General features: G+C 41.2%; 1 protein-coding gene and 1 non-coding gene across 4 annotated transcripts in view; both read right to left on the reverse strand.

The window, feature by feature from the left end:
- The window catches only part of SPEN (spen family transcriptional repressor), an 85,243-nt gene that overhangs the window by 3,019 nt on the left and 54,913 nt on the right, over positions 1 to 27,311 (reverse strand). For 2 of the 3 annotated variants that reach the window (XM_061184893.1, XM_061184895.1), the window contains 7 exons: positions 26,554 to 26,754; positions 23,152 to 23,303; positions 16,396 to 16,521; positions 15,934 to 16,047; positions 14,694 to 14,807; positions 13,615 to 13,715; positions 407 to 8,519 (listed from right to left, as the gene is read on the reverse strand). In XM_061184893.1, the coding sequence (XP_061040876.1) occupies positions 407 to 8,519; positions 13,615 to 13,715; positions 14,694 to 14,807; positions 15,934 to 16,047; positions 16,396 to 16,521; positions 23,152 to 23,303; positions 26,554 to 26,754 (8,921 nt within the window). The remainder of the gene's footprint in view (positions 1 to 406; positions 8,520 to 13,614; positions 13,716 to 14,693; positions 14,808 to 15,933; positions 16,048 to 16,395; positions 16,522 to 23,151; positions 23,304 to 26,553; positions 26,755 to 27,311) is intronic. The other variant, XM_061184894.1, reaches the window with a different exon arrangement.
- Positions 10,270 to 10,342, reverse strand: TRNAK-UUU (transfer RNA lysine (anticodon UUU)). The gene has a single exon. It is a non-coding gene; the product is annotated as a tRNA-Lys (tRNA).

The following is a 27,311-nucleotide window of genomic DNA, read 5'->3' on the forward strand; positions in this document are numbered from 1 at the left end:
GAGAAAGGAACAGAGTCAGAGTCTGTTACGCACCAACAACATCCTGCCCCAACCAAGCAGCCGTGAGCCCCTGGGCAGGTCAGCTGCAGGGCATCTCCCGTAGGCCAGGCCCCCGGAAGGGACTTTAACCAGACGGCCATCCTCTCGGGCGTTCAGGATTGAGGGTTCCGGTAAAAGGTCACCCGTTCCCTACCTCCTCACCCCCCGCAGGCAAGAGCCGCCACGCCACCCGCTCCCACAATGAGCTCCCTTCATGTCCCTGGGCTCTCCGTGCTGTGACTCACCCCTCCATCCTGAAACTTAGGAAGCGCCTCTTTAAATCCACAAAAAGGACAACATATTTTAGGGACCTTACTGGCACCTCCACCACTATTCGGACCAGAAGGCAGATTTCTGGCGCTCTCACCTGAGCAGGAGCCTTGGTCCGGGAAGGCAGGCCAATGGAGGCAGCAGCAGGAAACTGCGTGTGCGCGAGCTGAGCCGGGCCGTGGTAGGTGCGGACGTCCCCGTACCTGTACTCCTGGAAGAGCTCCCCGCTGGAGTGCACGATCTGCACCCCGTGGGTCACCACCACGGGCGGGGTCAGAGGCAGCCCCTGCAGCTGGTTGCTGGGGGTGACTGTGAGGATGCGGGCCTCACCGTGGGGGGCAGGGGCGGGGGCGGGGGCGGCTTTGGCATCTGCCATCTTGGCGGCTTCTTTCCCTGGCTGCTGAGGGGCCTTGCTGGCTGGTGGCACTTTCACCACCCCGTCCGCTGCCCGTGGCTGCTCGCTGACGGCCGTCACGTGAGGATGCACCATGATCCTCACATCCCGGGGCACAGTGTACGGGTGTAGTCGGTACTCAGACTGCATGACCAGCACCTCCGACTGCACAGGGGCTGCAGCTCGAGCAACGGGGAGGTGATAATGCACTTCTTCCTCTGGAGGGTGCTGGGAGGCCAGGGCGGGCACACCAGCTGCAGCTGGCTGCGGGGTACCCGCACGCTGCGGGGCCCGGACCTCTATTTGCTGGGGCTGCAGGGGGGCCCGAGGAGAGTGAAGTGTCTCTGGCCGGATGCTGTAGGTGATGCTGGGCAACGTGGGCGTGTTCATCCTCACCTCGCCCTGTGACAGATGGCTGAGCGACACGGTCTGGGTGATGCTGTGGGGTGGCATGATGACGGACTGCTCTGGGTGGATGCTAGAGATGAACTGCGGCACAGGAATGCCCGCAGCCAGCATGACCGTGGCATTAGTGGAGAGTGCGGCAGACGTCGTGCTGCTGGGGTGGCATGCCCTCGGGAATGGGGACGGAGCCGGCCCGCTAGGTCGAGGGGAATGCACATCTGGCTTGGTGGCTGCCAAATGGGAGACAGTCCGATCTGTCGGGGTGCTGGGCCCCGAGGTGACGTGGTTCACTTCTGCAGGCAGTTTGCTGGGCAGAGCAGGAGGGTGGTGGGGTGTAAGAGTGGACCCCAGGTTTGCTGGCTGAAGGACCTTGGTCTCTATTTTGAGGGTGACTGGGTCAGCAAGCTTTTTGTTAGTGGTGACTATGCTTGGGGTGAGGACCAGCTGGTTGTGAACCAGCACCGGGGGTGTGTTTATGCCCTGGGTGAGGACCTTTACTGTGCCACCCTGGGTGACGGGTGTGGACACAGAGAGGTGAATGGGCTCAGGCTTCTCCAAGGACGGACGGTCGGCCTTAACCGATGAAATCACAGGAGATGCGTTATATGTCTGGGCAGTTAGTACCAGAGTAGAATGGGTGGCCACGTTTGCATAGCCTGAAGGAGCTTGAGGGCCTTTGGGCGGAGGCTGAGACGGCGCGACAGAATCGGGTTTGACCTGGGACTTGGACACCGACTGTTGAAACTCAATGTCCATCGCACTTGCTGGGGGGATCTGGCTAATCTTGGCACTGATCCGCTGTGGGCCTTCAGTCTTCTGCCCCGAATAGCTCAGCAGCACAACCCCTTCTGAAGTGTTCACACGCAGCCCAGCGCCAGAGCCCGTGTCTGCCGGACGGTCGTCAATCACAGACATAGACCCTGGGTGGAACCGACTGTTGTCATTAGTGCCGGATCTCTGTCGGCACTTTGCGGATGGTGCAATCACTGCACCCGCCACAGTCACTGCACCTGTTGTCGTGGCAGTCACAACCCCAGATGCAGCAGTCACCGCACCCGCGGAAACTGTCACTGCACCCGCGCCAGTGTTCACTGTGCCCGTGGCGGCGTTCACTGGAGCCGTAAGAACATTCACGGGCCCCGTCAGAACATTCACTGGTCCCTTTAGGACGTTCACGGGGCCAGCGGGAGTGTTCACCAAGCCTTTCAGCGTGGCCACTGAGCCCTTCACAGGGCCTTTCAGGGCATTCACTGGGCCGGCCAGCGCATTCACTGGAACCAAGGAGACATTCACCAGGCCGGTCAGGGCGCTCACCAGGCCAGTCAGGGTCTGGGGAGCTGGTTTCGCCAGAGTTATCTTTTGCGAATTCTCCAAGTCAATGCTGACAGGCATCCGGCTAATAACAGAAGTAATTTTTGGAGCAATGACTGGAGTCACCTTTTCTTTGTCAGTGGCCACTGGAACCTCTGAGGCCTGTGTGTCGGAGGTGTTAGTTACTGGAGCTGCTGCTTTTTCTTCTAAAAGAGGCTTTTTAGATTCAACTGGAGGGGGCAGTGCCTCATGCAGGCAAGGGGCAGCACTGACAGGCTCTGCAATGGCAGTTGTGACACTCGTGGAAGTGACGCCCGTGGCAGATACGTATTTAGGGTCCATGAGGATCTTCCTCAGCGTACTGGAGCTGGTGTCTATGTCAGAGGCCTTCGTGTCTGGGGGAAGGGCCGGAGATGGGGTGGATTGCGCCCGTGGCTCCTCCTGCCTCGTGATCCACTCTGTCACCTTCGTCGGGGGACTCTGGTTTGGGATCCCCCCAGCAGTGACAGGGGGTGGGAGCTTTGCTATCGTTACAGAAGGAATTGGGGGGGTGGGCATGCTTGAGTCACTGGGCGGGGTCACCGGGTCACTTTCAATGATGGAATGCACCTTGAATCTGGCTCGAGGCTCGTCATCCGCGGGGGCTGGCTGCGAGGCCGGGGGAAGGTCTGGGAGCGCAGATGCTTTGGTTGGAGTCTTTTCTTCAACACTGCTTTCTTGGGACAAATTTCCCTGGGATGTAGTCTTGCTTGGGTCAGAAGCACATGACTCAGGGGGAGTGGACTGGGGCTTGTCACTCTGCTTTTCTTCCTGTGGAGTTTCTGGGGGCTGTACCGTGGCCCCCTCACTTGTAGCAGGGCTCTTGCTTTGAACTTGGTCAGGTTCAGAGACATGGGTCTCTGTAGCGCCCCCAGTTTTCTTGTTTGTATTCCGTTTGCGGCGTGATCGAGTGGTCTTCTGGCGCCCTTTGTCTTTCCGAGCAAGAGTAACTTCTGCTTCTTTTGATCCTTTGACTTCCGGCACTGGGTGGGAGGTTTCGCTGCTGTTCTCTCTGGCTTCCTTGGTATCTGCTGGGCCTGCTGAGGGGTCAGGTGCACTGCCTGGTGGCCTAGAAGATTCTGTAGCGGCCTCAGTCTCCAAGATGCCAGACACAGCCTCATCGGTCTCAGGCTCCATTCCTTCCTCAGGAGACTGCAGATCTGTCTGAGACTCTTCCGGGTAAGGTGGAGGTGCTGGGAAGTTTTCTGGCTCCCCAGAAATGTCATTGATGATGGAACCGATGGCCGCAGCCAGCTCTGTTTCGCTGGCTTGGTGTGTGGGCTTGTCCCGGTCCTCTGTGGAGAGGCCCTCTGGGGCACCTGCTGCCGCCGCCTTGAAAGCCGTGGGGGTGGAGGTTTCTGCGAGCTTCTCGATGTTCTCCACGGCCTGCTCCAGCTCCATCTGCCTGGCTAACTGATTTGCTTCTGGGGACGGCTTAGAGGCAGACCCATCTTCCTTCTCTGGTTCCTTGTCCAGATCAGCTGGCTCACTGTTCAAACCCAACGATAAACTACCCTCCTCTTGGGGACTCTCGCTCTTCTCAGGGGAAACTGCCACGACCGCAGCCGCCTCCTCCGCTGGCAGTGCCGCAGGGCCTGCAGCCACGCTGGGACTTACAGCGGCTTCCACATTTCTTAGATTTGCAGATTTGTCCACCGCTGACCTAGAGTTTCGAGATCTTCCTCTCTTGGACTTGGAGTTTTTCTCAGGGGCTGTTTTTTTCTCCACCACTTCAACTGGGGGGGTTTCGGGTGGATTTTTGTCTGTGCTAATTTCTTTTCTATCACGTTTTTGTTCACTTCCTGCTTCTTCTTTATCAGCCTTGGATTTTGTGTTGTTTTCTTTCACGTTTAATTGGGGACTCACCTCAGTGGTGGCCTCAGGACGTTCAGCATCAACTTTTGGTTCATTTTTCCCCTTTTTCCCTTGCTGGACACCAGCAGCTACTTTTTGGGATCGTGGGGATCTCCATCCCTCAGCTGGTCTGACTGTCTCCACTGGCTCTTTTGCCTCGGTCTCATCATCTTCGTCAGCTCGACGGCGTGTTTTTGGAGGCCTCCCCCTCCTCGGGGTTGTAGGAACCACTGCGGCCTCCTGAAGCTCCCGCTCCAGTCTCTTCCTGGTCACTCGTGGTTGCTCAACGGGCTCCTTGACTGGAGACCGGCTCTCATGGTCACCCATGGTAGCGTAGACACTCCTTACGTTCCGGCGCCTGGTTCGGCTGAGGGGCAAGCTTGGCTCGGGGTGTTCAGGGTCCGTGGATGAGTTTTTAGAGGCAGCCCTTGTAATCTTCTCTGCCTCCATCTTCAATTCTAAAAGCTTCTGTGCTTCTCCCCGAGGAGAACTGGACCGCTTGAGCTTTTCCCGGTCTATCCTCTCACTCTTCCTTGTGACAGGCTTCTCCACGATACTTGCTGCAGCTGCCTGAATGGGGGTCTTGGAACGTTTACTTTTGTTCGGCTTTTTATCTTTTGCAGCAACTGGAGGATCAACCTCTACATCTTCAGTAGCTGGAAGCGGGACCTCGTGAACATCTTCAGCTTTTTGACTTGCATTAGGTTCCACATTAGCAGCTGAGTCTGGCTTCTCCACTTTTGGCTCATCGGCTTCCTCAGGCTTCTGAGTCGGTTTTGAAAGTGTCTGGGTACTGGCAGGCTCTGGATCTACACTGATCTCTACCTGGGAAAACGAGGCCCCAGGAGTTGGAGGCTTGGCATCCAAATAAGGCAGCTGATCGACTGATGAACTTTCTTCAACAACTAAAGGAGTCTCAGCAACGTCTTTCCTGGCATCCACTCCTGGGGGCAAGTCTACTTGTTCAGGTTGTTCCACAGCGACGGGAGTCAGATCAGATACAGGTTTTGCTTCTTCTGAGACAGAGGCTGGCTCAGTGGTCTTCTCTTCTGTCACCAAAGGCACCTCTCCTGTTTTTTCACCAGCTGTCTTCTCCAGTGATGCTGCTGCAGACTCTGGAGCTACAACTGTGACACAAGGAGGCCCAATCGAAGGTGGAGTTTTCAGTTCTGACTCTTTATTTTCAGAAGCAGATTCTGGGGTCTTGGGGTGATCCTCTGTATCCTCCTGTTTCTCCACCTCTTTGGGTTTTTGGTCTTTTTCTTTTTCTTTCTGTTGCATTCGTGTGAGTTCCATAAATCTGCTATGGAAAAGAACTACTGGCTCTTGAATCAAATCAGTTGTGCTGTTCACTCCATCAGATGTCTGCCTCCCATATAACCTGCCAGAAACGAAGTCAGATTCTTCATCTTTTCTCTCTAGATGCTGCAATCGCTTGGAATCTTGTTCAAAGATTGAGCTGTGTAAAAAACGAGAAGCAAATAATTCTTGCCTTTCCTGTTCTTCTTCTTTATGGTCATCTTTCTTATCATCCATTTTTCCTTCTGAATCAGTCCGAATTTTCTTCTTTTTCATGTACCAGGATGGAATAGGTCTTGGAGCAGAGTCAACCTTTTCTTTATCTTTGTTGTTTCGAAAATTAGCAAATCGGGAGTCCCAATCAAGAAAAGACCAATTTTCTTCTCGAGATGAAGACAGGGATTTAGCTCTTTCAAGCAAAGCCTTAGTGTCTGGTGTGATTGTCTTATCCAATGCAAAAGAATAAAATTTGTTCCTTTCTAAAGAACTGGAGAGTCTTTCATCTCTCTCACGTAGTTTGTCTTCTCTGTCCCTCAATAAAAAAGACAACCGAGAACTTTCAAATAATGCAGAGGCTCTGGGTGAGTGAGATTTGTGTTCACCATCTTCATCAGAATCAGAAGGCACCTCACCAGGTTCCAAGTCACGTACAGACCTCTTTCGAAGGCTGTCTCTCTTAATTATGCTGTTTGGGAAACTCACATCAAATCTGCTGGCATCCTGTTTCATTTGAGAGTCCCACCGACTTAGTTCATCTTCAGGATTCAAGACAGATAGCTTTATTTTGGCCATGTCTGCCATCTGTTCTCTCCTGCTAGAATCATAAGGATTAAATTTTAAGGACTCTTCTCTGACTGTTATATTAGAATAGGGGAGACCTTTTTCATCTACTTTAGGAGACCCTTTTATTGACATTACCCTAGGGGAACCAACAGGGTCATCTTCCTCATGGAAGGAACCATGTCGGATACTGGGGGAACCACCAGTCCTTTCAGAATCTTCACTGATTTGGCGTGAACTTCTGTAGTTCCGTTCTCTCTTGGTGCAGATGTCAAAATCAACATGGTCCATCCTTTTCTTTTTGCTGGGAGGAGAGTCATCAGTGACATCCTGAGGGGGTTTGCCGACCTCGTGAACAAGACTACGTCTTTCATATTCATCCACATCTTTTTTAGGACTGCCAAACTTTTCGGACTTGGCTATTTCCATCTCCATCTGCTGTTTTCTACGACTCTGCTCCATTTGTTTTCGGTAACTCTGCGTGTGATCAATATCAATGCCAATTTTTTCTTCAGTATTTACTGAATGTGGTTTATCTTGGCCTGATTTACATTCAAGTGGTTCATCACGAAGACTGCAATAGTTTTTCCTATTATCTTCTCTCTCTGGTCCTTGATCATCTAATAGCTCCAGCTGTTTGAGTGGTGGTTTGGAAGGAGTGGGTTTTTTTGACTGGATTTCTTGATTTTCCACAGATTCACCTACTGGTTCTCTCAGCCTTGCTTGCAGATCTGAGTTGGGCCTTGAAACAGTCCCAACAGAAATACTGGCAAGCTCCTGACAGTCTTTGGGGCTGGGAACAGCACTAAGTCTGTCTAGTTTGATTTTTTTAGATTCTCTTTTAAGAATTTCTTTCCTCACCATCTTTTTTTCAGACTCTCCTTCCCTCAGTAGAATGACATCTCTAGATGATATGTCAGGCTGTTTCTTTAAAAGCACCCGAGCATCTTCCATCTCTGGGCTACTTTTCTTAACATCTGATTTTTGCCTTTCTGCTTTCAAATTGGAATCTGCAAAACGCCTTTTCCTCGCTTCCAGCTTCTCCAGATCCACAGCACTTACCCCATCAACAGTTTGCTCTGGTTTTAGGTGCTTCCTGGGTTTAGGCCTGCCTTCCTTATCTACCACTTCTATGTGGCTTGAAAGCCCCCTTTCCTTTGGCGCTTTCATTCTAACAGAGTCTAGTTTAGACAACTCAGATTTTGCAGGCTCTGTCTGAGAGACCTGAAGTTTCTGATCTAAGGCAGAAGACTTGACAGTGTCATTATCAAGCTTGGCTTTCAGCTTTTCCAAAGGAGTGTGGTCAATAACCTTCCCCTCTTTTTCTTTCACTCGAGTCAAAACCACACAAGGCATGAGTTCCAAGCGGTTTTTTGCTACTCCTTCTTTGTCAGCTTTCTCTCTGCTCAGTTTATTAGAACTCCTTGATTTTTCAGGGCTTTGTTCTCTCTCATTTTCTTGGTCTGTTTCTGAAGACTGAGAACTAGGGGAATGAACTTTTCCTTTCCGTTTCTGCTTGTCAGTTTTGTCCTTCTCCACCTTTTCCTTCCTTATTAAACGTCTCTCTCTTTCCACTCTCTCAGGATCAAAAGTTCGTTCCTTATCTGTCTTTTCATTTTTTGTATAGCGTTCCAAACGAGGTTTGTCAAGTTTATCGTATCTTGGAGGGGAAAGTGAGCTACAGCTTCCACTCCGGTCTGAGGACCGGCTGTAAATCCTCCTCTCGGAGTCACTGGGCAGCCTCTCGGACTGTGAGGGTGATGCTCCAGGACTCTGCGGGCGTCGCAAGTGAACTGGACTCTGACTGCGTTCAATCGGCCTCCTCTCGTGGTCTCGGTCCCGCTCAGACTCAAACCTTTCACGTTCTCTTTCTCGTTCCCTTTGCCTGTAACTGTATTCCCGAATATCTTGTTCATAAGGATCATTTCTGTAATCCCTATATTCCCGGGGATCATCGTAATATCGTGATTCATAGTAGTCTCCTTGGTAAGTTTCCCATTCTGAATAAAATTCTCTCCCTCGAGCTGGATAGTCCCGTCTGGAATCCTCAGCATATGTGCCTGGAGTACGAACATTCTCATAATATGTACGATCTTGGCTATAGTCATACGATCCCCTTCGTTCTTCTCTGCCAAAGACAAAAAAGAATGTATTAGTTTTTTGTTTCCTCGTCACTTACACATTAATCATACATATGAGATTACAAAGTCCTGCTTCCAAAAATCTTTTCCATTTTTTAATCATTAGAACTGCACTGTCCAATACCATACCCACAAGCCACATGTGGCTACTGAGAACGTGAAATTTGGCTAGTCTCAGTTGAGGTGTGAGTGTAAAATACAGACTGGATTTGGTAGACTTAGTTTCAAAAAAAAAAAAAAACACTTCAATAATTTATTCAGATTGAGTATATGTTGAAACAGTATTTCAGACATATTGGGTTAAATAAAATTAATTTTACCTTTAGTTTTACTAGAAAATGTAAAACCACATATACAGCTTGCATTACATTTCTATTGGACTTGGAGAGCAGTGCTTCAGCCCCTTTTTATTCTTTTGGTATCAGGTGTTGTGACTTATGATGAGCACTAGTATTAAACAGTATCACATCCCACATTTCTAAGTCTTTCATAATTACTTTCCTGCCGAAAGATATTCTTACCACAACTTGGGAAACAAATGTACTGTTTGAAAAGACAGATAACAATTTAACTAAAATCTTCCCACCTATGCAACCTGTATATCGGTAACACCTCTACCTCAATTCACAATTTAAAAAAACACATTGGGGACTTCCCTGGTGGTCGAGTGGCTAAGAGTCCGCGCTCACAATACAGGGGGCCCGGGTTCAATCCCTGGTCAGGGAACTAGATCCCATGTGCCGCAACTAAGACCCGGCGCAGCCAAATAAATATTAAAAAAACAAAACAGAAAAAATCCCCCCACACACTGGGGGCCAGTCTCCCTGGGCTCAGTCTCCTCACTTATAAAATTATAACTCTTCTTCACAAAGCTCTTAAGAAGATTAAATAAGATAACATTTGTAAAAACTTACCTAACGTAATACAAGGCACATACTTGGCCTTCAGTAAATGTTACTTTTCCCCAACCTGCCAACTAACAAATTAGGTGATTACAAACTGTGTGAGATAATTCCTTAATTGTAAAAGAATTCACCTCAGATTTTCTCCCACAGTGACATGTCCCAGTGCATTCAAAATAGGATTAAATTTACATGCAAGAACATGTATGGTGTATAAAATGAAATTCACCTGTAATAGAGGCCAATTCCTTTACTCTTGTTCACTTTCCATTTTTGTCTTTCAAGCAGGTATGGCTTACTCAGTCTACATAGTACTGTCAATGACGGCTCAATGAAACATAACGAACCTAGAACTTACACCTCTGAAGGCATGAGCTTTTGTCTTCTCGGCTCACAGCAGGTACTCATTTGTTGAAAAAATGAACCTTAGAAAAATATGTCAAAGTTGCTATTGGGCAATGTTCTAACCCATTTTCAATAGCAAATGAAGCATCTAGACTTACCATTCAAACACTGGAAGCATCAATAACACATTATTATACGCATTTATACTGAGCTTTCTCATTTCAAAGAGAATAGTTTATGACATATCTATAATATCTGACTTAATTGGATTCAAGATGATCCTTCTACAGTTCCACAGGAATCAGATTCTTTGCCTGAATACTGGCCAGCCACCTTGCAAATAGATGTTACTAGGAATGAAATTAGGCTAATTTAACTCATTACCATCATAAATACAAACTCCAAGGAAGCATCACTTTCATATGTAAAGGTGAACACACTACAAGCTTTCTTTTCTCCTTTCGCCACAGCATTGCTTGTGGGATCTTACTTCCCTGACCAGGGGTTGAACCTGGGCCCCTGGCAATAAAAGTGCCAAGTCCTAACCACTGGACCGCCAGGGAATTCCCTAACTTTCTAATATAAAGTGGTTAAGACACCTAGAATGGCCACTAGTTTGCTGCCTGAATTAAAAGTACGTTTAAAAATGGTTTCCAGATATTTTCTAAAATAAGCAAACTAAAACTATATCCAAAATATGAAAGAAAAAAAAGTTACAGAAGTCAAAAGGTATACGTGTAAACATTAGTGCTGCACTGTTCAGTTTAATAGATGATGATTTTGTACATATTTTTCCGGGCTGTACCAAAAGAAATGAGCATTCCTGCCACCAAGGAACTCAACTTATGCAAGAGACAATACAACTGCACACTGGTACTATATACAAAAGGCTCTGGCAGGACCCTGAGGAACTTTGAAATGTCAGGTTTTCAGAGAACTCTGTTCCCATGACTGCACAATATCCAAACTACCGTAAGTAGGTGGGAAATTCATCTAAAGCATAATGTGACCCTATAAATGTCTTGAGAATCACTTTGGTAAACTGTAAGGCTCAATGCATTAGCAGGTAGGAGCCCTGGGTTTACCCCCAGCCCAACCACTTACTAGCCTGTGACCTCATCAGCAAAGTCATCTGATCTTCAGTTCCCACCATAAGTAATATATGACAAGAGCCACGGCCCTATTTCCCTGATACTGTATTTAAAGGAATAAAAGAAATATTACTTTTAAACTGCAGGGCCCTATGTAAATGGGTCATCATTTGCATTCCTGAGCTGAACTGTCATTAGGGGTAAAGCTTTTTTTTTCCCACTTATTCATCAACTATTCAGTGGGATGACTTCCTTCCACTCTATGGAAAGGGCAAAGATTCTCAAGTTCTACTGCTAGGAATGCATTCCAGAAGCACTGACATCTGAAACCAAATGGGGCAAAACTGGGTCACAGTGAAGTCCCACACCCTCCTGCTTCCCACTTTAGGAGATAAACTCCATTCAACAGAGATAAATAACCGCAGGTAAGAACCAAAGAACAAAGCCAGAGCCAGATCATCAGTAAAGTGAGTGAATTTAAGGATAATATACAAAAATTAACACCCACACAACATTATCCAACCCTCACAAGATACCGTTCTTTGAAAAATATTTAATGTGCACACAGAGAATTTTAATGGAATTTTTATGTCTTAAGTGCCACTAGACCATCAACACACTTTTCACTCACTTATAGGTAAGAATTCCTATAAGCACTTAAAGTATTAACAATGACTTCAGACTGCTGGGGTGGGGGATGAGGGCCGCCAAGATGGAGAACCCTCCCTACAGACACATATGTTCTCTTACATGTGTTCATTCTCTCTGTCTCACACACACACACAAACACACAGAGAGAGAGAGAGAGAGAGAAATTTAGAATGTGGATTCCAATCCACTAGTGAAAAACCATCGAAACCTTAGAAGTTCAACCTTTTGGAAATTTGGCTGTAGGGGACATTTTTCATTTAAAAACCTCTCAAGTATTCAATGACCATTACACTATACTCCATAAGGAAATGAAAAAGAAATATATACCTTCTATGATTTAAACAAAAATGAAGTGGCAAGAAGAGGCAGTAAAAAGGGAATGCATTCAACAGGTTTCTGGTAGCATGATCAGGATTTGCCTCATCCTTGTCATAAAGCCCTTTTATACTTGAACTTGAGTGTCTAAAGGCATTTGTCAAACGGTCTTTTGTCTAACACACATCTACAGGGGTGGAGAACTAGTAGTAACATTCCAGGAGACTTAATCAGAGGCATGTTTGGACAAACAGGTTCATCATATGGATGATAGTTTCCATTTTCAAATGTGATCAGCTACTGAAGAACCTGGTGACACTGTTAGGATGTTTTAATATATTTAGTCTAAAAAAGAATCAATCATCAGTTCTCGGGCAATTTTTAAGCTAACGGAGACAGCCTGATTCAGACTGTGAGACCTTAAACGATTGTGAAATGTTCCCACAAGCTGCAGAAAAAAATATTACAGTCCCATGACTGAAAACATTAACAAGGAGAAGTAAGGTTTACTTTTCTTTTCTTTTTTTTTTGGTTGCACCTCATGGCTTGCGGGATCTTAGTTCCCTGACCAGGGACTGAACCCAGGCCCACGGCAGTGAAATCACCCAGTCCTAACCACTGGACCGCCAAGAAATTCCCAAGGTTTACTTTTTACACAGCTAAACTTACCAATTTATATCAGCTTTGGCTTACTGATTCACAAATTTAAGAGATCTGAATTTAAAACAAAGCTCTTGACAGTCTTTTGAAAGTTTGTTTTTGTTTTTTTAAATTAATTCCATGAGCTCAGGCATGGTGACAACCTGGATGTTGTCACTACTAAATTCACAGGGCATTTAATAGTTTACAATGCGGGGCTTCCCTGGTGGCGCAGTGGTTAAGAATCCGCCTGCCAATGCAGGGGACACGGGTTCCAGCCCTGGTCCGGGAAGATCCCACATGCCTCGGAGCAACTAAGCCTGTGTGCCACAACTACTGAGCCTGCGCTCTAGAGCCCACGAGCCACAACTACTGAGCCCACGTGCCACAACTACTGAAGCCCATGCGCCTAGAGCCCATGCTCTGCAACAAGAGAAGCCACCGCAATGAGACGCCTGTGCACCGCAACGAAGAGTAGCCCCTGCTCGCCGCAACTAGAGAAAGCCCGCGCAGCAATGAAGACCCAACAAAGCCAAAAATAAATTAAAAAAAAAAGTTTACAATGCATTTCAACATATTATATTTAATTTTAAACTGTAAGGCAAAATGATTTGTACATAGTTATAACCTGGAAAACAGTAACTCTTTTAATGAGTATTCTCAGGGAGAAAATACCCCAACTCCCATGAGCTACATGAAAACTGGATCCATAAAAATCAGTTTTTATGTGTGTTTGTTTTTGTTTTGTTTTTTAAAAATATTTATTTATTCAGCTGCGTCAGGTCTTAGTTGCGGCATGCGGGATCTTTCATTGTGGCACGCGGGCTCCAGAGGATGCAGGCTCAGTAGTTGCAGCATGCAGGCTTAGCTGTCCCACGGCATGTGGGATCTTAGTTCCCAGACCAGGGATCGAACCGGTGTCCCCTGCGTTGGAAGGCGGATTCTTACCCACTGGACCACCAGGGAAGTCCCTTTATGTGTTTTTTATGTGTTTCTTTCTGTATGTGGGGATAAAAGGGATAAGTTTGGGGGGAATGAGAGTAGCAATAAGGGGTAAAAAACAGAATTTAATCCCATCTAAATTTTATGTATTAGAAATTTTAAAATTCAAGCTATGCTGATAGGTTTAAAATACATACCTTCTTTCTGCTAACATTTCATAAAAGTCTCTGATATCTTGACCAGATTTTTCCATACAGTGATAAAATGCCAGCTGACTTTCCCGATTTGCAAAATCCACCTTTAAAAAAAAAAAAAAAATACTGCGTGTTTAATGCAAGTTTCAGATTTTAATGATGGAAAGTGTTACCAAATTTGAAAAATTCTTCCCAACATAGCCTTCTGGATAAATTTCAAGAAAAAGTAACTTATCTCATTTAAGTGAAACAGTCCTCATAACTAAAACTGTATTTTGTTAACCTGAAATCTCTCTCAAATTCTACACAAATCTTGATAAAGAATTACAATTTAAAGTTCTAGAACCCAATCCTGAGGAGTGGAAAAAGCAATATGGAAAACTGAAACATACCTATCATGATTCTAGGTTGTCAATGAAATAATCAGACCAACTAAATCCAGTAATCTATTGTGCATAATTTGCTGGAACCACAGTTAGAACATAAAATAAAATATGGAAGAACATTTGAACTTTACTCACAGCCAGGCCTCAGAGTCACTAAAGCATGATACCCACCATCTATCAATATCTTATTTCGAAAAGACTGATTTCAATCTAACTGTCATAGTTATTAAGTGCATAAATTCCTTCAAACTATCATAAACAAAAGTTTCTAAACAAAAACACCAGACAAATATCGTGCTTTCAGTGGTTACCCACTCTTTAGGAGAGGAGGAAAGAAGATGAAGAGAGGATCATTCAAGAAGCTGGACTGATACTTGAAGCTCCTGGGTGTGCAGATACCCACAGGTGACTGTGGGCCAGCCTGCACTAAGAGCACACAAGTGAGCATCAGGTACCTGGGGCGCAGAGAAGCACACGTCCTTGAATGAGAGGATTTTTAGGGACGGTTCTATGGCTAATGGTTTAAAAGACACTGTGCCCTTAAGTAGCTAGCCAAATATAAAAAATGTAATATCGCCCTTAGAAACTGAGGCCATATATACTGCATGTCCGGTAAACCAACAAAATGCCAATTATTAAGAGGTTGGGATCTGAACACGATTTTGTTTTGCTTCTGTTTGAAGTTATTCTGCACACCTTAATTTTATTCCCACCGATTTTCCTCCCCTTGGTCTCTTTTACAGCTGCTTGTGCATATTCAATTTCATTGTAGAGAACCAGGGCCATGCCTTTTAAGCGGTCAAACACCACCTGTAAAAAAAACGACAACAAAAAAAAACAAGAGGCTCATCCACTAGACTTAGTGTCAGTCCCAACAAAATCCTAAATCACAAAGACACTGCTAAGAAAAAATATATATATTTTTTTTATTCTAGAAAAAATTTCAGGCTTTTCCGATGATGCATGTTATACTGAAAACACAACAAAATGTCGTAGGGACCATTTAGAACCATGGAAATTGTGGCTTGAGGTATATTATGCCTTTACTTTGTTTTTCTGTATTTACTTTATTTTACTGTATTTCTTTATTTTATGTTGACTGACTCATTTTGGCTCAAAAAAACAACACCCCTGAAAAAGGGGGAAAAAAGTAAAGAGTACTGAATCAACATAAATTTCATATTGTACATCCACTGTACTTCAGCAAAAAAAAGAAAAAAAAGAAAAAACTACACTATAGCAAAGGAAAAATAAGAAAAAAATAGTAAGTTGCAATGAATTTTGGTCATGAGCAGCACTACTGTCTTAAAGCTTCTAGATTTTTTATTTATACTAATAGTCTTTAAGATGTGCTTCTCCAAACAACAAAAGCTACATTTAAAGAAATGTCCAAGTTATGCAACATACCTACCACAGTGTAAATCTGCTTTCAAGAAGTTAAAATCTTTACCTTCACATAATGGAATGGGGTCCAGAGACCCTTTTCCTGTTATGTTTGTGAATGTGTTACATAACAAACATTGGTTAGATGAGTATTCTGTTGTTGTGTCCCTTTAAAGTCATCATGGTTTTAAAAAAAATCAAGTCTAATTACATATTAGTGTGAATGTAATTATATAATTAGACTGTCTAATTTTAATGTGACATAAAGTTACAGAAATCCCTAAAAAACATTCTATTTAACAGTATTATGCAGATTAGTTCCAAAATTAATCATTTTGGCGGGTTCTAGATAGTTTCTCAAAATACTCACTCATATCATAAGCTAATAGATGCAAATGCTCTTCTAAACCCAATTTTGGAAAAGAGAATTTTAATGTATGAGTTACTAAAGAAAAGAAAAAGTCAGTACTAGAAACTGGGACTGAAAGGACAGAATACCAAAAAAGGGGAGTCAGAAGTAACTTTAAACCACACAACCAAACCTCCCACCTACCTTCACCACAGGCCCATATCGGCAGAAATGTCGTGTTAAATATTGATCCGATACGTTTGAAGAAAGCCCATCTAACCACACACAGTTTGTAGGCATGCTCTTTCCAAAACCCAGCTGAATACAAAAGGCAAAATTTCTATTAGTTAAGTCACCAATTATTCAACAACAAAATTCTGAGAAAACTTGTCTTCTGTAGGAATCTTATCAAACCAACACCTCAAGTGGGAACCATCAGGTTAAAATCAAACAGAAACTGACACAAAAATTATCCTGCCTGGCTAAGCGAGGATTAACTCAGATTACAGTATAACAGGATAAGGATGCAAAGAAGTTTATCACCTTTATGGTTATCTAACTGTACTACTACAATTTTAAATAATCAGACATATGAACAAAAAACTCCAAATCTTAAAAAAATGCAGCAACTATTAACAGCACAATAACTTATGTAAATTCCTTTACCTTGAGACGATTATTTCCAAGGTATTCCCCATCCATCTTCTTAATAGCCTTACAAACGCTGGCAATATCACAGTATTGCAAGAACGCATACTGAGGAACTCCATTTACTTTCTTAATATCAATATCCTGAAAAAGCCAATGGATGGATACCACTTAGTGATATGCCAATAAAAAAATAAATCAGAATAAACCAAGTCCATATGAGCTACGTATTTCTCAAAATAGTCATATTCCCCAAAATCATTTTCTTAGTTACAATTATACATCTTAATGCAACTGTAAATTAACAGCCTAAAAAACTATTCAACACAGCATTTGTAGTCACAAACCATGAAATCCTTCTCACGTGAAGCTCTTTGCAGAAGAGCAACTGCAGTGCAACTCAAAACTCAAAATTTTAAATCCACAACACCTGTGTTAAGAGAAATTTATGATAAGAAAAAAAGGCAGCTTATTTAATGAAAATCTAAGAAATAATTCCCTTCTGCAATATCTAAAATCCTTATTAGGGGTAAGCCATTTAAAATATAGTATCTGGGAAGAGTAAGAATGATAAAGAAATCAAGTTTTCAAAAAGTGATTTAAAATACGCAATCCTAAATTAGAAGACTCATTCTATCAGTATATCTAACTGAATCAAACCTGGTGATGATAAATGTGGTAATAATCTCTCATAACCAGAATGAATGGATTATATAAATACCTGAACTACTCCGTGAAGATGCATTAGAACACCATCCCTGGATTAAAGAAACACTCTATAAAGGAATACCCCCAACTCTTTGGAATGCTCAAAACCTGTAGTCACATCTGACACTCCTGTCCTGCCTACTAAAAGGAGGCAGTGAAAAAACCTGGCTTACACAGGAAAATGGTCCAGAGAAACCAGACACCTGGATGGCAAAACTTGTACTTAAACAATAATGAGCTGGGCCATATAGTGCAGATTATGTATTGTGATTATCTAAGCCTCCTTAAGGGTCACAAGCCAATAATCAAAACCCGAAACAGAGCAAAATGAGTAATGCATTTAAAGAGCTGTTTGATGGGTCTTTAAAAAAATCATAAAGATCAGAGCGGAAATAAATGAAATAGAAACAAAGAAAACAATAGCAAAGATCAATAAAACTAAAAGCTGGTTCTTTGAGAAGATAAACAAAATTGATAAGCCAGTAGCCAGGCTCATCAAGAAAAAGAGGGAGAAGACTCAAATCAATAAAATCAGAAATGAAAAAGGAGAAGTTATAACAGACACTGCAGAAATACAAAGCATCCTAAGAGACTACTACAAGCAACTTTATGCCAATAAAATGGACAACCTGGAAGAAATGGACAAATTCTTAGAAAGGTATAACCTTCCAAGACTGAACCAGGAAGAAACAGAAAATATGAACAGACCAATCACAAGTAATGAAATTGAAGCTGTGATTAAAAATCTTCCAGCAAACAAAAGTCCAGGACCAGATGGCTTCACAGGTGAATTCTATCAAACATTTAGAGAAGAGCTAACACCTATCCTTCTCAAACTCTTCCAAAAAATTGCAGAGGAAGGAACACTCCCAAACTCATTCTATGAGGCCACCATCACCCTGATACCAAAACCAGACAAAGACACTACAAAAAAAGAAAATTACAGACCAATATCACTGATGAATATAGATGCAAAAATCCTCAACAAAATACTAGCAAACAGAATCCAACAACACATTAAAAGGATCATACACCATGATCAAGTGGGATTTATCCCAGGGATGCAAGGATTCTTCAATATACGCAAATCGATCAATGTGATACACCATATTAACAAATTGAAGAATAAAAACCATATGATCATCTCAATAGATGCAGAAAAAGCTTTTGACAAAATTCAACACCCATTTATGATAAAAACTCTCCAGAAAGTGGGCATAGAGGGAACCTACCTCAACATAATAAAGGCCATATATGACAAATCCACAGCAAACATCATTCTCAATGGTGAAAAACTGAAAGCATTTCCTCTAAGATCAGGAACGAGACAAGGATGTCCACTCTCACCACTATTATTCAACATAGTTCTGGAAGTCCTAGCCACAGCAATCAGAAAAGAAAAAGAAATAAAAGGAATACAAATTGGAAAAGAAGAAGTAAAACTGTCACTGTTTGCAGATGACATGATACTATACATAGAGAATCCTAAAACTGCCACCAGAGAACTGCTAGAGCTAATTAATGAATATGGTAAAGTTTCAGGATACAAAATTAATGCACAGAAATCTCTTGCATTCCTATACACTAATGATGAAAAATCTGAAAGAGAAGTTAAGGAAACACTCCCATTTACCATTGCAACAAAAAGAATAAAATACCTAGGAATAAACCTACCTAGGGAGACAAAAGACCTGTATGCAGAAAACTATAAGACACTGATGAAAGAAATTAAAGATGATACCAACAGATGGAGAGATATACCATGTTCTTGGATTGGAAGAATCAACATTGTGAAAATGACTATACTACCCAAAGCAATCTACAGATTCAATGCAATCCCTATCAAATTACCAATGGCATTTTTTACGGAGCCAGAACAAATCATCTTAAAATTTGTATGCAGATACAAAAGACCCCGAATAGCCAAAGCAGTCTTGAGGGAAAAAAACGGAGCTGGAGGAATCAGACTCCCTGACTTCAGACTATACTACAAAGCGACAGTAATCAAGACAATATGGTACTGGCACAAAAACAGAAACATAGATCAATGGAACAAGATAGAAAGCCCAGAGATAAACCCACGCACCTATGGTCAACTAATCTATGACAAAGGAGGCAAAGATATACAATGGAGAAAAGAGAGTCTCTTCAATAAGTGGTGCTGGGAAAACTGGACAGCTACATGTAAAAGAATGAAATTAGAATACTCCCTAACACCATACACAAAAATAAACTCAAAATGGATTAGAGACCTAAATGTAAGACCAGACACTATAAAACTCTTAGAGGAAAACATAGGAAGAACACTCTTTGACATAAATCACAGCAAGATCTTTTTTGATCCACCTCCTAGAGTAATGGAAATAAAAACAAAAATAAACAAATGGGACCTAATGAAACTTCAAAGCTTTTGCACAGCAAAGGAAACCATAAACAAGACGAAAAGACAACCCTCAGAATGGGAGAAAATATTTGCAAACGAATCAATGGACAAAGGATTAATCTCCAAAATATATAAACAGCTCATTCAGCTCAATATTAAAGAAACAAACACCCCAATCCAAAAATGGGCAGAAGACCTAAATAGACATTTCTCCAAAGAAGACATACAGACGGCCACGAAGCACATGAAAAGATGCTCAACATCACTAATTATTAGAGAAATGCAAATCAAAACTACAATGAGGTATTACCTCACACCAGTTAGAATGGGCATCATCAGAAAATCTACAAACAACAAATGCTGGAGAGGGTGTGGAGAAAAGGGAACCCTCTTGCACTGTTGGTGGGAATGTAAATTGATACAGCCACTCTGGAGAACAATATGGAGGTTCCTTAAAAAACTAAAAATAGAATTACCATATGACCCAGCAATCCCACTACTGGGCATATACCCAGAGAAAACCGTAATTCAAAAAGACACATGCACCCGAATGTTCATTGCAGCACTATTTACGATAGCCAGGTCATGGAAGCAACCTAAATGCCCATCAACAGACGAATGGATAAAGAAGTTGTGGTACATATATACAATGGAATATTACTCAGCCATAAAAAGGAACGATATTGAGTCATTTGTTGAGACGTGGATGGATCTAGAGACTGTCATACTGAGTGAAGTAAGTCAGAAAGAGAAAAACAAATATCGTATATTAACGCATGTATGTGGAACCTAGAAAAATGGTACAGATGAGCCGGTTTGCAGGGCAGAAGTTGAGACACAGATGTAGAGAACAGACATATGGACACCAAGGGGGGAAAACTGCGGTGGGGTGGGGATGGTGGTGTGCTGAATTGGGCGATTGGGATTGACATGTATACACTGATGTGTATAAAATTGATGACTAATAAGAACCTGCAGTATAAAAAAACAAACAAAACAACTAATACTAAACTTTCATTGGGTTATTTGTATGGAAATATGTTAATATAAATGTTGCAGACATTACATGAAATTTCTAAAAATCTTATATGTTCTGGTATAATGTTATAAGTCATAATCCTAGTTATTACTTTAAAATGTATATCTCAGAAATAACTAATTTTCTTGTCAACTGCATTATTATGAACTTTCATCAAATCTTTAACCGTGGTCATTTTTAAGTCTTTTGTCATTTACAGACAGTTCTGGGTGTACTCTGATGCTTTTGCAAATATGTTCCTATAAAAGGGTTTCATCTTCAAGAAATTCATGGAAAAGACTCTGACAAGTACAGGTTTCTGGTAACTGACTGTACTGCTGAACTGAATGAATAAGCATTTTCAGAACTCTAATGAAAAACTGATGAACTCATAAAAGTGCTAACAAAAGATCAAGATGAAAAAAAAAATTAATTACATGGGACTGAGTGAACTGATGAGGATGAGTATAATTTTTGTGACTTGCTGTTTGAATTAAAAAAAAAAAAAATCCCCCCCCCAAAAAAAAGCAATAATTTACACTCAAAATTTTTCTAAGTAATGGTAAACAGAAGCTGTTTTCATCATTATGTAGACTGTAATAACCCAGGATAGCTCTACTTAAGAGAAATGTTTCAAAGGAATATTGGTGGGTAGACTCACTAAATTGGTGCTTCCGGCTATAGCATAATCCGTTATCGATAAGCAGAAGACCATGTTCTCAAAGTTTGTATGTCATTACAACAGTGACAATCATGAGCAATTGCAAACATGGTAAGATAACAGTTTTCAAACAGAGTACTGACATGTCCACCTTATTGATAAGCATAGCTCTTAAAACACAATAATCATCCCATTTTTAGCAACCCTGGTGATGAAAATGTATCCGTGTGCCCAAATACAACTTTTATACTCCTCCAAAATTTATAGTAGCAGCTACATTCAATAAAAGTATGTTTGAAAGTTTTATCAATTCAAAGCCTCATGAATGCCAAACAGCAAATTAAATAACAGATCGTGGTCTAAAGACAGAAGCAGCTGGAGCCCAGATAGGTAATTGAGCGTCTAGTCACTCATCCAGGTAGGCAGTAGAGCTGGAATTAAGAGTATACACTACCCTCTGGGCTTCCCTAGTGGTGCAGTGGCTAAGAATCTGCCTGCCAATGCAGGGGACACGGGTTCGAGCCCTGGTCCGCAAAGATCCTACATGCCGTGGAACAACTAAGTCCGTGCGCCACAACTACTGAGCCTGCACTCTAGAGCCCACAAGCCACAACTACTGAAGCCTGCGCGCCTAGAGCCTGTGCTCCACAACAAGAGAAGGCACTGCAATGAGAAGCCCACGCACCACAACGAAGAGCAGCCCCCACTCGCCGCAACTAGAGAAAGCCCGCACACAGCAACAAAGACCCAATGCAGCCAAAAATAAAATAAATAAAATAAAATAAATTACTTTAAATTAAAAAAAGAGTATACACTACCTTCACAAAAATAAGAAACTGAGAAAAGTCGAAATAATTGACAAAGAAAGATGAATGTTTTGCTGGTATATCTAAATATACAGCTTCTCTGTTTTTTCTTCACTTCTACCAACCACTTCAATCTCTTGCCTCAAGCCCCTAAAGATGAGGTTTAGCTCAGCCACAAGCACAAGTAATGTTTTATTCACAGGACTAGATTATGTCATTAAAAAAATTAAGAATCTTTTGCTTAGAGCATTAGTGTATAAATACAGATGGACAAATGGACATCACACACACCCCTAAAAGACTAACAATAGCTGTTTCTATCCAAAACATTTTTTTACTCTCCAAAGTCCAAATATACTAGAGTACTTTCTTCACTGTTATTAATATAGAGAAAACCTAGGAAAACAGAAGTATTTCCCTGTTTTTTCAAACACAAAACAAAATAGTATATCCTAAGGGTACAAAGCTGCAACCAAACTATTTTCACTATAATTTGACTCAAGTTTTAAGTCATGGGGAATAGAAAAATCCTTCTATCCCTAAATCTAACAATGACTTGCATAATTTAAAAAATGATTCTAATTAGAATTTCAAAATAGAACTGAGTTTCCAGCATGCTATCCACATTCTAGTAATCCCCAAGGTACTTCTGATGTGCATTGTGATAAAAATAGTCATACACTAATCTGCTGCTTCTTTCTTACAAACACGTTTTCTCTTCCAGATTTTCCTTTCAACCCACAGGACTAGAGATGGCATTAAAACAGCACCAGATGGACAAAGAAAAGAAAAGTAGAAAGGAAAATATATATGTAAACAAAATACAGACAATTATATATTATATATTTTTACATACACACATAAAGCAGTCCCTGCTGGGTTTTGCCAGATCATCTTTTAGCAGCAGTTAAAAACACATAGGGTGGGAGATGCAAGAGGGAAGAGATATGGGGATATATGTATATGTATAACTGATTCACTTTGTTATAAAGCAGAAACTAACACACCATTGTAAAGCAATTATACTCCAATAAAAAAATGTTAAAAAAAAAACAAACATATAGGGCAAATGGGAAAAATATTCATTACACCATCTAAGTATCGTTTTTCCAAATATAATCTCTGCTATGCTTTATGTTTTATGACAAAGATCTAACACTGTTTTTATTGTAAAAAAACAAAACAAAACAAAACATACCACAATTTCTCCAAAGCGCTGGAAGATGTTGCGAAGATCATGGTAAGTAGTGGTTTTTTCAAGGTTACCAATAAAGAGGGTTCTTGTTGCTTTGGGGTGAAATTCATCTATCCTTTCATCCAAAGGGCGAAATTCATTTTCACTTTCTGTTTCTGTAAGTGGGATGGGGACAGAGAGTGTTTTAATGTATTCATATATCATGGGAAAATCTACTTAAAAAAATTAAATCTCTGAAATATTGGGATTAATTCTCATATAATCTGAAAAATTATACACACCATCAGAAATAGCTCCAAATCAAAAGAGAAATACAGAGGCTACAGAAACTTGTCCAAAAAATTAAGAGAAAGTTAACAGCCTGATCTTTAAAATAGAAAAGACTGAATTTCAATCTAAGTTGATTTGTTTTAAAAAATAATCACTAATACAGAAATAGGTTTTAATCCCCAGCAAAAAACAGTAATTATTTGAGCCTAATCTTAGGTTCCAAAATTATGTGGCAGGCTCTGAATGTGGAGTATAAAACTACAATCTGAAATAAACATAAAATTCAGCTAAAAATAGTCCAGCTTCATTATTTAATTTACATTTCAACATTTTATAAAATAGTTAGCATTTTATGTTTGTCATACCCAATTGTCTAAATGCAGCAATTTTTAAATACAAGAATAATACTTGTATGAAAACTGACTGAAGTAACGCTTATGAAATACCTTCTTTTGGTGTTGCATGGTACCCAATGACAAACAGAAAGAGACTAAATGACTCTTAAGGTTTCTATTTCTTATGATCAAAAGCCCTGGTTCAACATCTAATTCAATCACAGGCTTTCTCTGAAGCTCCATTTATTAACTTCGTCTAGGGCAGGGACATTCAACGTTTTCTGGATAGTAATTATAACAGCCTGTATGTTCTCGCTCTCTTTTTTAATGTAAAACAAACCCATCCCAAAAAGTTAATATTTGATCAACCTGACTAAAACAAAGTGTTTAGTGCCAGCCACTGAAACATTACTGATGATGTCAATGACAACGCCGGTATTAAAAAGACTCAACTTCTGAGATGTTGGGTGAACTCAGCCAGAATACATCTCACTCCTGATTCCAGTTTGATAGTTCTAATGGCAGCTCAGCTTAATCTTACCTGTGTCATCAGAGAGTACATACTTTTTCAGTCAGGTGGACCCAGAAACTGCCCAGTGCTCATACACCTATCTCTACATTTTCATCTTACTTCACAGGGGTATATCTCATTTTAAGCTCAACTAGGTCTTCTTAAAATTATGTAACTAACAGAGGGCACATACTTAGGAATATTTCATTTAAAAGGAGAAAAAGAAAAAAATAATTCAGGCACATCTTGAGGTTTGTACTTCAAAAGGCAGAATCAGGGGAGTTCCCTGGTGGCCTAGTGGTTAGGATTCTGGGCTTTCACTGCCATGGCCCACGTTCAATCCCTGGTTGGGGAACTGACATCCTGCAAGCCACGTGGCGTAGAATAAAAAAAAAAAAAAGGCAGAATCAGAAGGATAAAGCATGATTTGCAGCCATTAAAATCTGTAATGACTTCATTTCTACCAAATAGCTCACTTAAAATTTCAAAATCAGAAATTCAGTTGGGGCCAGGGAGGGAGTGTCTTTTCCACATGTAATCTATTCAACCTTCATGACCAGTTTTAAGTCTTACTGTCTACACATCATTGAAAAGACTGTTTTATCCTGCAATTTCATGTTTAGGGGATTGTAATGCTGTGCATAGGAGTAGAAAAGCACAATCTTAGAAGCCACCAGAGATCTGTCTACAGAGTTAGGTTTCTTGGATTTGGATCTTTTTAATTCCAAGACGTCCTTGACCTAAGGAAGCAATCAGCTCCATACATTTCAATATAAAACATTCATGACAACCATCCAACAGCATAATTCCAACCAAGTGTCCCTACTCAGCTTTCAAATATCCCATTTAAACTGGTGTTTCAATGCTGTCCCATCTGGAAAAAGTACCTTCAGCTTTCCGATGCTTGAACCAATCAAACTTCTCAACATCTTCAGTGGCAGGTGGTTAAAAAGCCCAATTAACATCCTGGGTGCTAACTAATTAGGTAAAATGATTTTTTTTTTACAATAAATATCTCAAGCTAAGCCCACTACTTGGCGATTAGAAAGTCACCTATTGATAATGCCCCTGAGTTAGATCTTCACTAGTTAATAATTATATATGGCTCTAAAAACTTATATAGATGATATGACATTCTAAATATTATTCCTCAAAGTCAGTTCTGACCTGTTCCAATTGTGTTAAATAAGAACTCCTGAGTTGCTCTTAGCCCAGTACAAGTTAGGGCAGTACATCCCAAACTTTGTAGAGGAGGGAATGTGAAGGCATAACTTATAATTCCTTTGAAAAGATAGTATGTCTTTGAATTCCTGTGTTTTATCATAAAATTATGCACCCTTTATAGTCTTCACTCTAAAAACCCTGACTGTGCCTGTTTTAATATACAAATGACACATTCTTATCAGGGAAATTCTATTTTTTTCCTCTTAATTGTCACATAAAATGAATATTCCAAGAAAATGGGCTATGTTTACCCTATAAATTCCACTCAAAGTTTTAGTCTTAAAAGTTCAACTGTCCCACACACATAATGTGAATGCATAATTTTAACATTTCTATTCATTCTTCTACAGATTTACTCACAAGTAAATCAGGGGTTTTTAAAACTTGAGTATGCAAATTCTGAACCAGTAAGCTGGGGTATGATCAAAGAGTCTGTATTCTAAACAAGCACTGCAGGTGGTTCTGAAACAGGAAAAATACTGACCCAAGTCATGCCTGACAAGACTTCCTGCCTTAGAATAGATAGGTCTTACAGGTAGGTTCAAGCAATAAAATGTCCCCTTGAAATTTTCAACGGGTTGCACTCAAAAGACTTAGTCCTGCCACTCTGTCACTATCTTTCAAGGTCATGGAAGCTAGAATAACAGATCCAATTTGTGCTGGCATAATGGAAAGAAAACTGGTCTAACTAGTCCCTCAAATTGATATAGTCTGTTTTCTAATTCAGAATAATTCTGTTGTCATTCTCCTCGGAACTATCACCTTATCTCAATCAACTCAATCCTTTTGGGAAAGCAGGATTCAACAACATGAAGTTTGCCTTTCACAACTCTTAAAAGTTAGCATGTTCTCTAACAGAAACAGAACAATCTTTAACCCTTCCTAGCCAAAACAAACTATTTTATTAAGTTGAATGACAAAATGTAACCACTCTTTAAAACAGAAGACACTGAAAGTATGTTTTAATAAACAGAGCTGGAATAGTGTCCACATTCAGGATAACATGTGGCCCTTTCATATAATGGAATAAAAATTACACTAAAACTCAGCTTCTTTGTCTCTTACCTGGCCCTATCCATGCTGTTACTTCAATCTGCATGCCAAAGAAAAGTTTTCCTTTTGATGCAGTCAATGCTTTTTCTTGGTCCTCCTGCTGCCGAAAGAATACCAGACCATACCTCTCTTCTGAAGTTCCATGTATCTGCACTGAAGTCACCTTTCCAAATTTCTTAAATTCATGGAAAAGGCCATCTTTAAGGCTTGTATCTAAATCCCCAAACAAAAACAAGTTGCTTATTTTTCTAATTTAGTTACAACTCAAAGTGTAAGCTACTAAATCTTTAGCCTGATTTTTGACCTAATTAGCATTAAAACTTTACTTTTTCAAATAAAATAACTCTAAAAATGCATTTTAGAGACTACCGTACAATTCTGAAAATAAACTGGGGGTTAGAAGATATTACTAGTTATTTGTTAGGTAAGAATGATATCATGCTTATGCAGGAAAATACCCTTATATTTTACAAATAAATACAAAAGTATAGATCTTTTAAGTCAAGTGTGAAATGATGTAACATCAGGGATTTACTTTAGGATAAAAAGGTAACAAAGAACAGGAAAGAAGGAAGATGGAGACGGACAAAGCAAATATGGCAAAATACTGATGATTTTTTAATCTGCGGTATGGTATAAGGGGAGTTCATTTTGTTACTCCTTCTCCTGTGGGTATGTTTAAAATTTTCATGATAAAAACTATACAAACACACATATATATGCGTATATAAAACTTTAAAGACTTAGAAAGAAAGCCATATTTCTAGTTT

This window comes from Eubalaena glacialis, chromosome 3 (genome assembly GCF_028564815.1).
Source record: "Eubalaena glacialis isolate mEubGla1 chromosome 3, mEubGla1.1.hap2.+ XY, whole genome shotgun sequence".
Lineage (NCBI taxonomy): Eukaryota > Metazoa > Chordata > Mammalia > Artiodactyla > Balaenidae > Eubalaena > Eubalaena glacialis.